Raw genomic sequence first — 10,702 nt, 5'->3', positions numbered from 1 at the left:
GGCCGCGGCGGCCGCCATCATTTGAGAGAGAAACGCGACTGACACGATCGATCGACGATTGACAGGTACGGATGGTAAGGATCACTCATCGAACAGCAATAACGAGTAAGATCTGATTGTGAGCACTCTATCTATCCATCCTCGCGCCCGCACCTACACAAAGCTCCTCCCGAAATTCCCACTCTCCATCCCCACCGGCTTAACCCCCACTCCCGCCGGCCCGCCCACCTCTAGCACCGAATAATGAATAAGATTCAAAGCCTTGAGAGCGCTCTTTGCATGAATGCAGCAGGAGATGTTGATCTCGTTGGCCCCCTGACTGATCATCTCGATATTGATTCCGCCCTCGGCCAGGGTGGCGAACATCTTACCCGCCACGCCTACCATATGTCGCATCTGTCTCCCTACAAGGGAGAGGATCGCCATGTCCCGCAAGACGGATACGGTTCCTACGGGGCCGAGCTCGGAGCAGACTAGGTCGAGCGTGCGGGAGGGGCGACGCAACGAGGCGGCAGAGATGGCCATGGAGACGTGGACTTCGCTGGTCGAGATGAGGTCCACGGCTACGTGGTGTCGGTCGAGGGTGGAGAAGATGCGCGAGAAGAAGGAGTGGGAAAGCGTCTTGCGGTTCGAATGGACGTTGAGGACTAGGACATCTTCCTGTACGTAGGTGCGTGTGAGCAGGGCGGGGAGGTCAACATGGTTAGCAATCATGGGGGGAAAAGCCTCCTCGCGCTCCTGTGGCCACGCACCTTAATCGTAACGGCAGTCGGTAATCTTCTCTGCTGTTGCTGGGCCCCGCCGGCTCCCCCTACCCCACTTCCCGCCATCCCACTCAACTCCAACCCGGGCCAAGCCCCCTCCGCAGCACCCCAGGGCATTCCCCCGGCTCCCGTCGCTCGCGCAGGCGTATTCGCTCCACTCGTGAGCGGAGTCTGCGGTTGTGCTACGTGTCCCTCGACCAAATGATCCCGCTCCGGCTCCTCCGAGTCCGGAAGGATGACCGTCCCGCTTCCGCTTGGGTTCTCTACATTCTTGATGCGGATGGGTACACGACGACGGATCGCTTGCTCCATCGTGAAGGGGTGGATCACTTCGCTGCCGTAGTATGTCCTGGCGATGCGGCGGCGGCGCGGGGGGGAGGACAAGGGAAAACGGGGGCGGGAGCGTCAGTCTGGGCAGGTCTGTTGCGGCCTGCGAGTGTACGCGCGAGGACAGGGACGTACAATTCTGCGGCCTCTTCGGGCGTGATGGAGGGAATGAGCCTCGCAGTCGAGACTTTGCGAGGGTCAGCCGTAAAGACTCCGTCTACCTCTTTCCATATCTGGAGTTCCAGAGCTCCGAGCCCTACAGCGCAGAGAGCGGCGCAGAGGTCGGTGTACCCTGGCGGCGAGGCGAAAAGATGCGGTGGTCAGATCGTGGATTGAAGCTAGGTTGTTCAGGCAACACGATGCGCGCACTCACCTCTTCCAACCTGCTGCAGCAGCGAGCCCGGTACGGCACCAAAGTACCCAGTGACGACGGGCACGCCTTGTGCATTCCTACATCGCTCTCCGAGTCGCTCTGCCAAGAGGTCGTAAAAGTGCTGGTCCAGTTGATTCTCCTCCCCCACTCCAACTCCACCCACACCTCCACCGGGCGATGCGCGCCTCTTGCCCACCTCCTCCAAGAAGGCTGCATCAATCACCGACTCCAACCCTACCAGCTCTGCGGGGATTCCCAGGTCTTGCAGGGAGGCGACGACTAGACGACAGGAGAGGCGTTCGCCAAGAGAGAGAATTATGTCCTTTGATCTTGGAGAGATCTCCTCGATTATACGGGCGGCGAGGAGGAACTGGCGAAGGCCTGGGCGTGAGAGGACAAGTGGGCAGAGGGAGCGTCAGGGCTTTTCCTCTTGGGCAGAGGTCGGAACAGTCTTGAGTAGATTATGCCGCAGCGCACACTCACGATCACAGTCTCCCCTCACGTCCGCCTCTAATCGTTTGCGCAGCTCCACATCATGAGTGACGGCAATCTCGACCGCTCCTAGATGCTCCTGAAGCAATATATCCACCGTCGAATCGAAAGCAGCCGACGTCTGCGTGGTGCCCGCACTCGAATCACTGCCCAAGCTCCCCGTCGAGCTGCTCAAGCTTCCCTCCCCATTAGCAGACGGCGTTCTGGCCAAAGTCATCCCGGAGACGGAGCTAGCCAGGTCCTGCCCGGCAGCATCCAGCGCCAAGGCTTGCCCTGCCGCTGTGAGGAGTAGGTTGGTAGTCCCCCTCGCCTTTGTGGAGCCGGAGCGGGCTGAGCATACGAGCGCTAGGCGGGTCGAGGGTGAGGAGACGAGGTACGAGGGGACTATTTCGGATGTGATGGCGCGTAGGAACTTGCCTACGGAGGTGCCCCCGTATTTTTGGACGATCCATGTCTGCGGGGGAGAGAGAGAGGAGGGTGCGGTGGATGTAGATGCTGAGGATGAGGCTGACCGTGTTCCTGACCCTGATGGAGGTGGCAGGTGAGCTGGTGGACCAGAGGACAAAATGCTGTCCTGTGTAGGAGTGGTCATGCTGTGCTGTGAAGTGTATGAGTGAGAAGAAATGAAATGGCGAGGGCGTGGGACGGCAAGAGCGCCGCCGCCGCTTCAACCGAAAAGGCGGAAGTAGGGCGAGCCCTTGCGTGACCCTCTCTGCCTTTGACTCGAGGCTGGCTTGGTTGCTCGCTCGCGTGGCGTCCGCGCCCTGCTAGTCTACCAGCCCGAGAGACGACGGCATCACATTGGTGCGAGGGTCGAGCGATGATGTGCCGCCAGACGTGGGACAGGGAGGAGTTGTCCCCGCCCTACCGTCACCATCGATACACTTGGCGAGGCCATGCGCTGAGTTGAACTAAACTGGGCTTTGTTTGGGGCTAGCATACAGCCAGACGAGAGGGCCCCTCACTCAATTCGGGAGCCGCTTCTTGCTCTTCCATCTCGATAAGTGCAAGTGTCGCTCGACTCGGATCAACGTCGGCATCGAGGCTTGCAACATCGCAACTGCCATCAAGACAAGACCACCTCCATCCTACCCGCCCTTGGTTCGTGTTGGTGTCACTTGTTGCAACGACGCACAAGGCAGCGCAGCGAGCCAGCCAGCCAGCGTCGGTTCCCCCCGGCCTTGCAGATCAGATCGACTTGCAGCCTCGCGGGACGAGGGAACACGACACACACACGCACAGGCTCGCACACGCACGCACGCACGCACGCATACACGGAGAGGCTGGCTGCGAGAGTGGCGAGGGCGAGGCAGCAGCAGGGGTCGACCGTCGTCCATCCATCGATCCGAGTGAGTGACTGTCGAGTCGAGAAGCCAGCGCCCCCCACGTAGCGGACAATTATAGTAGTCGTCGTCTCCTCAATCACACCACACCACACCACCTCTCTCCGCCCGTACCAACATCGCATCGCATTGGCATCGACTCCGGCGTCGACGTCTTTGCCCTACTCCCCCCTTTCCTCTCCTTTGCTTCGTATCGTGTGTGACCAAAGTAGACGCCGCGATCTCCAACACACCGTCCCTCTCCTGCCGGCCTCGCCACCCTCTTCCACTCCCTCCTTCTGCCTCAGCTGCAAACGCCATCGAATGCAAGCCGTTCAACAGCGATACTAGACACAGAGGCGGCCCATCCCATCACCCTCGTCACCTCGTCCTCGACGCCGCCACCTGGGCATGAACTCCTTCGCACCTCGTACCAACGGCGAGACAGCAGCAGGCGATGTGGATGTAGGCGCAGCCGCTCAGCGCTCGAGCAATTCCCCATCGACGGGAGGCTCATCTGATACAGACCTGACCGCGCCCGACGTCGACGCCCCCATTCCAGGCTCCAAGCATGCTACGCTCAATGGTTATGGCAACGGCAACGGCACACCGAGCGCAGTCCCCACGCTCGGCCTCGTCTCGGACCTTTGGCATGCCCACCTCGAGCCTCTTGACCCTTCGACCCCCTCGCGCTGCCAGCAGTCCTCGCCCGCCGAGCATCAAGCATGGGACCGCTTCGTGTCGATCAAGCCCACCCTGAACCTCGCGCTGCGCAAGCCCCATTCCTCCCTCTCCTGCCTCCGCGCCCCACCCTGGTACAACAGCGGCTCCCTCCCCTCACCCTCGGCCATCTACCTCTGGCGATCAGACCTGGCTGCCCAGTTCGACCTCCTGCCCATGGGAAGCGCCGCGGAGATGCTGTGCTTCAAGTTCTTGGTCAGGACGAAGTGGGATAGAGGGCTACAAGACCGGATTATATTTGGGCAACATCTCGAGGAGCAGCGGAGGAATAGACATAAGGCTCTGCTAAGGCGACGCACCGGACGCTCCGCCTCCTCGTCGCCTGAACGTGCCCCCGTACTGGGCATCTTCACGGGCGTGGCAGAAGCAGAGAGCGAGCATCGTTCCCCTTCTGCCTCTCGCAGCGAGGACGGGAGTCAGGCCTCCGCCTCGTCATCGCAGCAGCAGCAGCAAGGCGAGGAACAGCAGGAGGAGGAGGTCTGCGCCTCAAAGAATCGCAAGGCTTTTCCCACCGAATTTTACCTGGAGAGATCGAGATTTCAGGATCAGTGGGACAAGTGGTGTAGGATGCACGGGACGAACCCACAGAATGAGCTGTACGATTTCGCAGGGTTCGCCTCGCATAATCCGCATTCGATGTATCACAAGTGGGTACGCGGCGAGAGCCAGACGTAGGCGCGCGCGTGGCTGACCAGCTCATCTTTCCTGCTCGCGCTCCCTCTCAGAGTCAAGTACGGAGAATGGGGATCACCCCACCCCTATGTGTGCGTTGACGCTTGCGAGGAGCAGCAGGCGAGCACGACGAGCCATGCACTGACCATTCTCCTCTCATCATCTGGCCCGCGAATACGCACAGCCCATTCGCCATCACCAACCCCGCCGAATTCCAAGCATCCCGCAAAGATCAAGAAGCTCAAGAATCCGCCGCCCTCCTCTGGCTGGCCCAGCGGCGCAACATCGCCTCAACACAGCGCCAGCTCGACGCACATGCTGCCGCCTTGCGCGCCTCCTCCAGCAACGGCTCTGGAGCTGGTGCATCAGCATCAGCCGCGGGAACGGCAGTCTCTGTCGCCAACCCTCCCACGGTCTCCGTCGCTGTCCCCGACGAGGAGGTCATAGACCAAGAGCTGGAGCAACCCCAAGCAATGGGTCGACAGGCAGTCAAGGATGCCGTGAAGCCCGTCGCGCCTGCTAGTCAGCAACAGCCACAACCTCCAGCGGGCATCGCCGCCGCTACATCGCACACCAACCCCATCACCGTCTCTGTGCTGATACCGGACAACCTCATGCCTTGGATCAGGGAGCATGTATACGCGCAGCTGGTCGGGCGGGTTGACCCCGCCTTGCTGGCATACTGGTGTAACGAGGACGAGAGGCGCTTACCCTGGCCAGGCAAAGCGAAGGAGGAGGAGGAACAGGATCAAAGTGCCTCGGCGAGAAGAAGCGGGCTGCCAGCACGCATCCCCCCCGTGGTCAACATAGCTGCAGTAGTAACGGATGACGAGCTACCCTGGCGCTCCCCCGACTTGCACGGACCATCCTTCCGCTACCCAGGCGACGAGGAGTATGCAGCCTCTCGCTCCCTCGCCGGCCCTGCATCGGGCGCACGTTGGTCTACCCGTCGTGCCGCCTCCCACCCGCCCGCTCCTGCCTCTTTCAAGATTGGCAATCTTTTCCTCTCCTCCTGCCCGGGGAAGAAGGTAAGGCTCACAGGAGCCGTCAGGGGACGCGGGGCGGTTTGTCGTGATTTGGGTGTTGATCTGAAGCGATTCAAGGAGTTGGGAGTGGGGACTTTGGTCTGTTGTTTGAGCGATGCCGAGTTGGGGGTTATTGGGGTTAGGTGGGAGGAGTATGTGAGAGAGGCGGATGCGTTGGGTGTGGATTTGGTGAGGGTACCCATGGTCGAGGTGAGTATCGCGATTGGACTCCCGCCTCCTCCGCGTGGATGTGAGAGGGCAGAGCTAAACCCCTTCGTCCCTTCGTCCCCTCGTCCCCCTCTCCCCACGCAACGCTACAGGGCAACTGTCCCACTTCGACGTCCTCCCTCTCCCACTGGCTCGACGAGATCATAACGCACTGTACCCTCAAGGGCATCAACGTCCTCGTGCACTGTCGAGGCGGCGTGGGTCGGGCGGGGCTGGTGGCCGCCTGTTGGCTGATCAAGATGGGCTTCGTAGACGAACATCGCCCAATCTCGGAATGTGCGATTCGCGGCAGCATGTGGCCCGAGGCCGAGATGATGTGGCAGGCCTTGCAGGTCGTTCGATTACGTAGGAGCTCAAAGGCAATCGAGACGGCGGAGCAAGCAGAGTATATTTCCCACTTTGCCCGGCATGTACTGGATCAAGTCGAACAGAGTCGCGGAGATGGGGCGGGGGTGGGGGACCTATCCCTCTCGCGGCAACATTGTGCCCTGGTAGACGAGTACTGGAAGCGCATGCGGCTCGAGACGAACTTGTGGCTTCAACGCGAGGCCGCTCGGGATGGCTCCGAAGCTGGAGGGGGAGGAGGAGAGGACGCCGTCGACACTCCGCCTCCCCACTCTGCTGCTGCTGGTGCTACGAATGGCCATCACTCCAACATCAACTCGCGACACGCTGCCAAAGTGGTTCAGCCGGCCGCAACTGCGACTATCACTGCTCCCCGCCTTGCTACGGCGAATAAGGAGGAGCAGTCGGCCCCACCAGCGGGGGCAGGGGGGGAGGTGTGTAGAGAAGAAGATAGAAGGGAAAGGGCAGCAACTATTGAGCGCGACGATGATGGGCAGGCGACTCGGAAGAGACGCAATACGGTTAGCTCGTCGCCTAGTTCCGCTGCGATTGCCAATGGGACCGTGGTGGCAGCAGCGCAGGGTGGTCTGGGACAGCGGGAGCCAGACGAGATGGAGTTGGATGCGCTGCCTGTTGGTGGGAGGCAGGAGTAGCCGGAGGAGCGGAGGGGTGGGAGTCAAGGAGTTTACTTCGTTTCAGGCAAAGCCAGAACACATCAGACAGACAGCATCATCGTCATTACTTTCATCGTGCTTCCGTGGCATCATTTCCTTATCCCCTCTTTCATTCATCTACATCTTCATGCTATGCTATGCTATGCTATGTAATTACTTTTCTGCGATGCGATCAACGCCGTGCGACGCTCTGCCCTGCCCTGCGCTGCTCTGCTCACCTCTTTCAGACCCCATCTCTCGCCTCGCCTACTTAATCGTGACCTTCCTCTTCCTCGTCCCCCCATCCACCTCATCCCCCTCCCCCTCGCCTTGCACCTCACCAAACCCCCCCTCCTCAAACCTCCTAGCGCTCCGCCTCTCCCTCGCCCTACCCTTGAGTGCCGCCAACCCACAAACATTATACCCCACAAGGGCCTTCTCCTCCCTCAAGGCTCGCCCCATGTTCCCCCTAATCCGGGACAGAGCGGCACGTAGCCCCTTTGGTGGATGAGAGACTATGTGCGCGTGATGGGCGCGAAGTAACGAGGTGATGGTACGACTTAGCAAGGGGACGATACTGACGGTGCTTCTGCCGGGTGTCTGGGAGAGGAGAGAATCCATGTGCGTGAGGAGGGAGACGACCTTTTCGAATGGAAGCACGAGGAGGGAGTCCTCCAATTGTGCTGCCGGAATGGATTGGAGGACGCGCAGGACGTACTGATGGGCGGCGGCCGAGTCCTCTTCGTCCTGTTCCGAGTCTGAGGGGCCCAGCGCTGCGGTGATCAACGCATTGCGTGGCGGGGGCGGTCCACGTTTGCCCAACTTGATCCACTCGGCCCTCTGTGCCACCTCCGCGTCTGCGACGTCTAGTGCCTCCATGAGCCTCTCCCCCGCCATGAGACTGCCCGTCGTCTCGTTCGTGACTGCCCCGCTCTCCGGCTCTTCCTGCTGGGGTGCCCCATCCGCACCGCTCCCCCCCACCAAAGAGCCTACAGCGCCTACGTGACCCTGTTGCCTGGCCCTCTCCTCCCTATCCGCCTCCTCCAATAAACGCTCCTGTTCTCTCTCGCGCTCCTCCTCGAGGAAGAGGGGTTCCTCCCCCTTTTCCCAGACGCGCAAGCTACGATCCGCCCCACTGCTCACCACCTTGGTCCCCGCATGGCCGACAGCCAAGGCCCACACGGGACCATGGTGCCCCTCCATGGTCTGGATGAGCTCGAATCGATCCCCATCCCAGTACTTGACGAGACCGTCCTTCCCTACCGTCCAGAAGTGGTGTGAAGCTCCCTCGCGACCGCCAAGCAACCCACCGCCTTGCATTCCGCGCTCAAAGGCAACGGACATGACGCTGTCACTGTGAGCGAAGAGGGAGCGATGACAGTCTCCGAAGTCGAGACCCCCTGGCGAGCGAGCGGAGAGAGCGAGGGAGGAAGGGGGGTGGTCAGCTCTACACATCCTTCTACTTTCTCTTCTTCTTCTTCGTGGGGCGTCCCCGCGTCGTACTCACAAATCTTAACATTCCTATCCGCCGAACACGTTACGCACAATTTCCCATCCTGGCTGATATCCAAAGCCAACACAGGCAACTTATGACCATACAGACTCAAGAAGAATTTCAAAGAGTCGGTAAAGAAGACTTTCACCGTATTGTCCAAAAGGGAGAGGGCTAGAAGTTTCCCGTCTTGAGGGGAGAAACGGGCATAGAGGACTTCGTCTGTCATTTTTAGGGTGCGCGTGTGAGCGAGGCAGAGACGCGGAGGGCCTGAGGGTCGAGGACGAGGAGACTCCTCGTCATCCGAGTCGTTGGGCTGCTCTACTTGCGTCTGAGTCTGCGTTGTCTCAGCGCTGCGCATCTCGAATTCCCAGAATTTGACGTCCTTATCCGCACTAGCAGTCACGCAGCGCATCCCATCCGGGTGGATGGCGACGCTCCATAAGGGTCCATCGTGCGCCTTGATGACCTCCACCACCTCCCCCGCCGGTACGTCGAAGGTGACCAAACTCCCATCTTTGCAACCCACCAGCACGTACCTATCCCCCGGTAGCCAGGAGACGCACAAGGCGTACCCTGACCCAGGGATGGATCCGCCAAAGAGTAAGGTGCGCACGCACTTGTTGGTAGCGACGTTCCATACTTTGAGGAGGCCGGTGGAGTCGGCAGATGCGAGGAGGGAGTCGTCTGAGGTGAGGGCGACTGCCCTGGATTCGCTGCGATGTCCTGGGAGGTCGAGGGTGCAGGAGAGGGTCGCCTCTGGGTTGCCTGTGCCCGTGCCCGTGGAGGGGAGGGCTTTCTTTGCCGACTTGGAAGGGGGAGGAGGGATGGAGTAGATTTCGAGAGAGTTGCTGGATGTTGCGCAGAGGATTGGGAGGCCGGATGATGAGGAGGAGGAGGACGAATATGTGCCGCTAGTGCCGCTGGTATCGCTGGGGAAGGCGAAGCTCCTGAGTCTCCCCGATTCTGGGCGCACAATGGTGTACGCCTCGATGCGGTCTAGCCATGTAACCTTGGGTTGCGCCACTTCGTCGTCCTCCCCAGTCGCTAGGGCTGTACCATTACTAGCTCCCTTTGCCTTCTCCTTGATCCTGCGCTGTCTTCTTGCCATCTTGCGTCGCATCTCCTCCTCTTCCCTCAACCTGAAGATCTGCACACTGCGATCTGAGCTAGTTATGGCTAGATGCGAAGCCGAAGCCCCATTCCCTGGCGAAGAAGCAGCATTGAAGCTCATCTGTGTGACTCTTCTCTTGCTCGCCACCTCGATCTGGCCCAGCGCAGTAATGAACCGCACCTGTTCCTCCTCACTGGACCCAGTCTGTGCCAGACCAGATGCTAGTGCCTCACCGGAGAGGGTCCAAGCTTTTACTTGTCCCTCGGAGTTGCCCGTGAGCAGAAGGGCGTCCCCCGCCTCGATGGGCAGTACGGCTAGACTGCAGAGCTCTCCCTTTCCCGGTACGACTGTCTGGATGGATTGCTGCAGATCGATGTCCCACAGCTTGAGGAGACCGTCCTTGCTTGTTGAGAGGAGGTGGGTGTTGTTGCGCGTGCGAGGCGAGGAGGAGGAGGAAGAGGAAGAGGCGACCTGTGACGTCGAAGGCGAAGGCGACGAGGTGGGAACGAATGCCACATCCGTAATGGCGTCTCTATGTCCCTTTAGTCTGAAAAGTCCACTCTCCGCCACTAGATCCCACAAGATCAACGTCGTATCCTGACTAGCGGTGACGAGTCGCATCCCAGCTTCATCGAAGTGCATGGCGGTGATTGCGCGCTTGTGTCCATGGAAAGTAACGCTGGGCGTTTCGCTGTTTCCCTCTTCCCAGATTCGCACCGATCCATCCTCGTAACCTACGGCGAATGTCGATGGGCTAGCGACAGAGCGTACAAGAGCTGTCACGGGGCTGCGAAGCCCTACGTCGTGCCACATCGCCACCTGCTCACCGCGGCGGACATCCCAGACTAATACATCTTCGAGCGCAGCAACATACGCCGTTTTCCCATCCGAGGAGAGGAGGCAGCGAGCTGAGGGGGACGTGACGACACCGAAGGCTGAGGTGGGTTCGTGCCGTAAGTAGGAGCGGACCATGGCGGCGACGCGAGGAAAGAATCAAGGTAACAGGAGGAGAGGAGGAGGATAGAGAAAAGCAAAGCGCGACAGCCAAAGATGATGCGCAGCCAAAAACGGAAGCGCAGAGGGGCGGATACCAATCCTACAAGTTGGAAAAATCGTCCCAGTCGACGTGGATTACGTCAGCGTGACGGCTGCGA

At 60.2% G+C, this 10,702-nt stretch overlaps 3 protein-coding genes across 3 annotated transcripts; 1 reads left to right on the top strand and 2 right to left on the bottom strand.

The window, feature by feature from the left end:
- Nucleotides 1-102: 102 nt before the first annotated feature.
- BDZ90DRAFT_232245 (aspartate kinase) lies at nucleotides 103-2,610 on the bottom strand. Its single transcript, XM_025506181.1, has 5 exons — nucleotides 1,948-2,610; nucleotides 1,465-1,845; nucleotides 1,227-1,383; nucleotides 753-1,113; nucleotides 103-660 (listed from the first exon to the last, which is right to left on the bottom strand). Exons 1-5 carry the CDS (start codon nucleotides 2,546-2,548, stop codon nucleotides 154-156), a joined length of 2,007 nt encoding a protein of 668 aa, XP_025362478.1. The 5' UTR covers nucleotides 2,549-2,610; the 3' UTR covers nucleotides 103-153.
- A 1,079-nt stretch (nucleotides 2,611-3,689) lies between these two features.
- Nucleotides 3,690-6,439, top strand: BDZ90DRAFT_274683 (hypothetical protein; the record flags this gene model as incomplete). Its single annotated transcript, XM_025508849.1, has 6 exons — nucleotides 3,690-4,496; nucleotides 4,563-4,666; nucleotides 4,745-4,783; nucleotides 4,876-5,926; nucleotides 6,037-6,329; nucleotides 6,376-6,439. 6 exons carry the CDS (start codon nucleotides 3,690-3,692, stop codon nucleotides 6,437-6,439), a joined length of 2,358 nt encoding a protein of 785 aa, XP_025362477.1.
- A 770-nt stretch (nucleotides 6,440-7,209) lies between these two features.
- On the bottom strand, nucleotides 7,210-10,598 carry BDZ90DRAFT_252408 (WD40 repeat-like protein; the record flags this gene model as incomplete). The annotated part of the gene is made up of 2 exons (XM_025507760.1): nucleotides 8,450-10,598; nucleotides 7,210-8,342 (listed from the first exon to the last, which is right to left on the bottom strand). Exons 1-2 carry the CDS (start codon nucleotides 10,518-10,520, stop codon nucleotides 7,210-7,212), a joined length of 3,204 nt encoding a protein of 1,067 aa, XP_025362476.1. The 5' UTR covers nucleotides 10,521-10,598.
- Between the last annotated feature and the right edge of the window lie 104 nt (nucleotides 10,599-10,702).

The sequence above is a fragment of the Jaminaea rosea genome, assembly GCF_003144245.1.
Source record: "Jaminaea rosea strain MCA 5214 unplaced genomic scaffold BDZ90scaffold_6, whole genome shotgun sequence".
NCBI classification, from domain to species: domain Eukaryota; kingdom Fungi; phylum Basidiomycota; class Exobasidiomycetes; order Microstromatales; genus Jaminaea; species Jaminaea rosea.
The sequence above is the reverse complement of the archived record's forward strand: the minus strand, read 5'-3'. Positions and strand labels throughout refer to the sequence as shown.